The sequence below is a fragment of the Gavialis gangeticus genome, unplaced genomic scaffold (assembly GCF_001723915.1).
Source record: "Gavialis gangeticus isolate Ggan-Ray unplaced genomic scaffold, GavGan_comp1, whole genome shotgun sequence".
NCBI lineage: Eukaryota > Metazoa > Chordata > Crocodylia > Gavialidae > Gavialis > Gavialis gangeticus.
The window spans coordinates 38,749,595-38,750,784 of NW_017729028.1; the positions used below are offsets into that span (position 1 = coordinate 38,749,595).

Consider the following 1,190-nt stretch of genomic DNA (forward strand, 5'->3'; position numbering starts at 1 on the left):
CCTGGGCTCCGCGCCGGCCCACGCCGCCTTCCGCGCGCGCTGCACCGCGGCGCTGCTGGGCAAGCTGCAGGCGCTGGGACTGGTGAGCTCGGCGCGCTCGCTGGAGCAGTGCGACCGGGTCACGGCCTCGTCCTTCTGCCGCCGCCGCCTGCCCTGCGTGCTGCTGCGCCTGCGCATGGCGCCCAACCTGCGCGCCGCCGTCGCCTTCGTGGAGCAGGGCCACGTGCGCGTGGGGCCCACCGCCATCACCGACCCCGCCTTCCTCGTGCCCCGCGCCCTCGAGGACTTCATCACCTGGGCGCCCGGGTCCCGCCTGCGCCACCACCTGCTCGACTACAACCAGGAGCGCGACGACTTCGACCTGCCCGCCTAGGCCGGCGGCAGCGGGCCAGCGGCTTAGAAACGCTCTCCTCTGCGCCCTGCTTCGGTCCTTGCCAGCTGGCAAGGACGGATGTCTGCGCCCTCCCTGCTCAGGCTGCAGCTGCTCACACGGTCTTCAGGTGCTGCTGTGGCAGGGTGTCTCGTCCCCTTCTGGTGTCATCAGCCTGCACGGACGGGCCCGTTCCCAGCAATCGTCTGAGCCGGTTGCATTAACTGTCACGTTCAGCAGTACCCAGACCCCCTCCCTTCACCCTTTCTCCTACTCAATAAAAAGAAACAAATTGCGTTTCACGGAAAAGCCGTTTAGTTTCTTTAAAGGGGCAGCCGCACCTGCTGGCTCCAACCCTGCTGCTGTTTTTCAGCTGAAGGAACTGAGTGGGGCGGCTTGCTGCCCTCGCCTACATCGGCCAAGGGCCCGGGCATCCCCCTGCTCCCCTGAGCTCATCCTGGGGCCCCTGCCTCAGCAGGCCCCACCGCGCTGTGTTGGCAAGCTGGGGGATGCCCAGCAGCTCCGCTTCCAGGCTGCCTGTTGCCGCCAGCTCTGCATGTTTGTGGTCTACTTTCTACCACCTCACCGCTGTGCCCTGTCCAGACACCAAGTAGCGGGACATGTTCAGTGAGGACAAAGGCCCCTTGTGGACAAACATTTTGCTGTGTTCCTGTGGGCCTCAGCTGGCGACTCCTCCATCAAGCTGTCGCCACAAGTATATACCTGGCACACATCACAGATGTCCCCAACTTCTGCCTCTTCTGCAAGCAGAGGGAGTTCCTGACCTATGCTTGCATGAGATCTGCCCAGCTGCAGCCCC

General features: G+C 64.8%; 1 protein-coding gene across 1 annotated transcript in view; it reads left to right on the forward strand.

Annotated features, from left to right (window-relative positions):
* IMP3 (IMP3, U3 small nucleolar ribonucleoprotein) overlaps positions 1–389 on the forward strand; it is a 5,749-nt gene extending 5,360 nt beyond the window's left edge. The window contains exon 2 of the mRNA XM_019520986.1: positions 1–389. This exon is cut by the window's left edge and continues 21 nt beyond it. Within this exon, the coding sequence (XP_019376531.1) occupies positions 1–373 (373 nt within the window). The 3' untranslated portion in view covers positions 374–389.
* Positions 390–1,190: the final 801 nt, after the last annotated feature.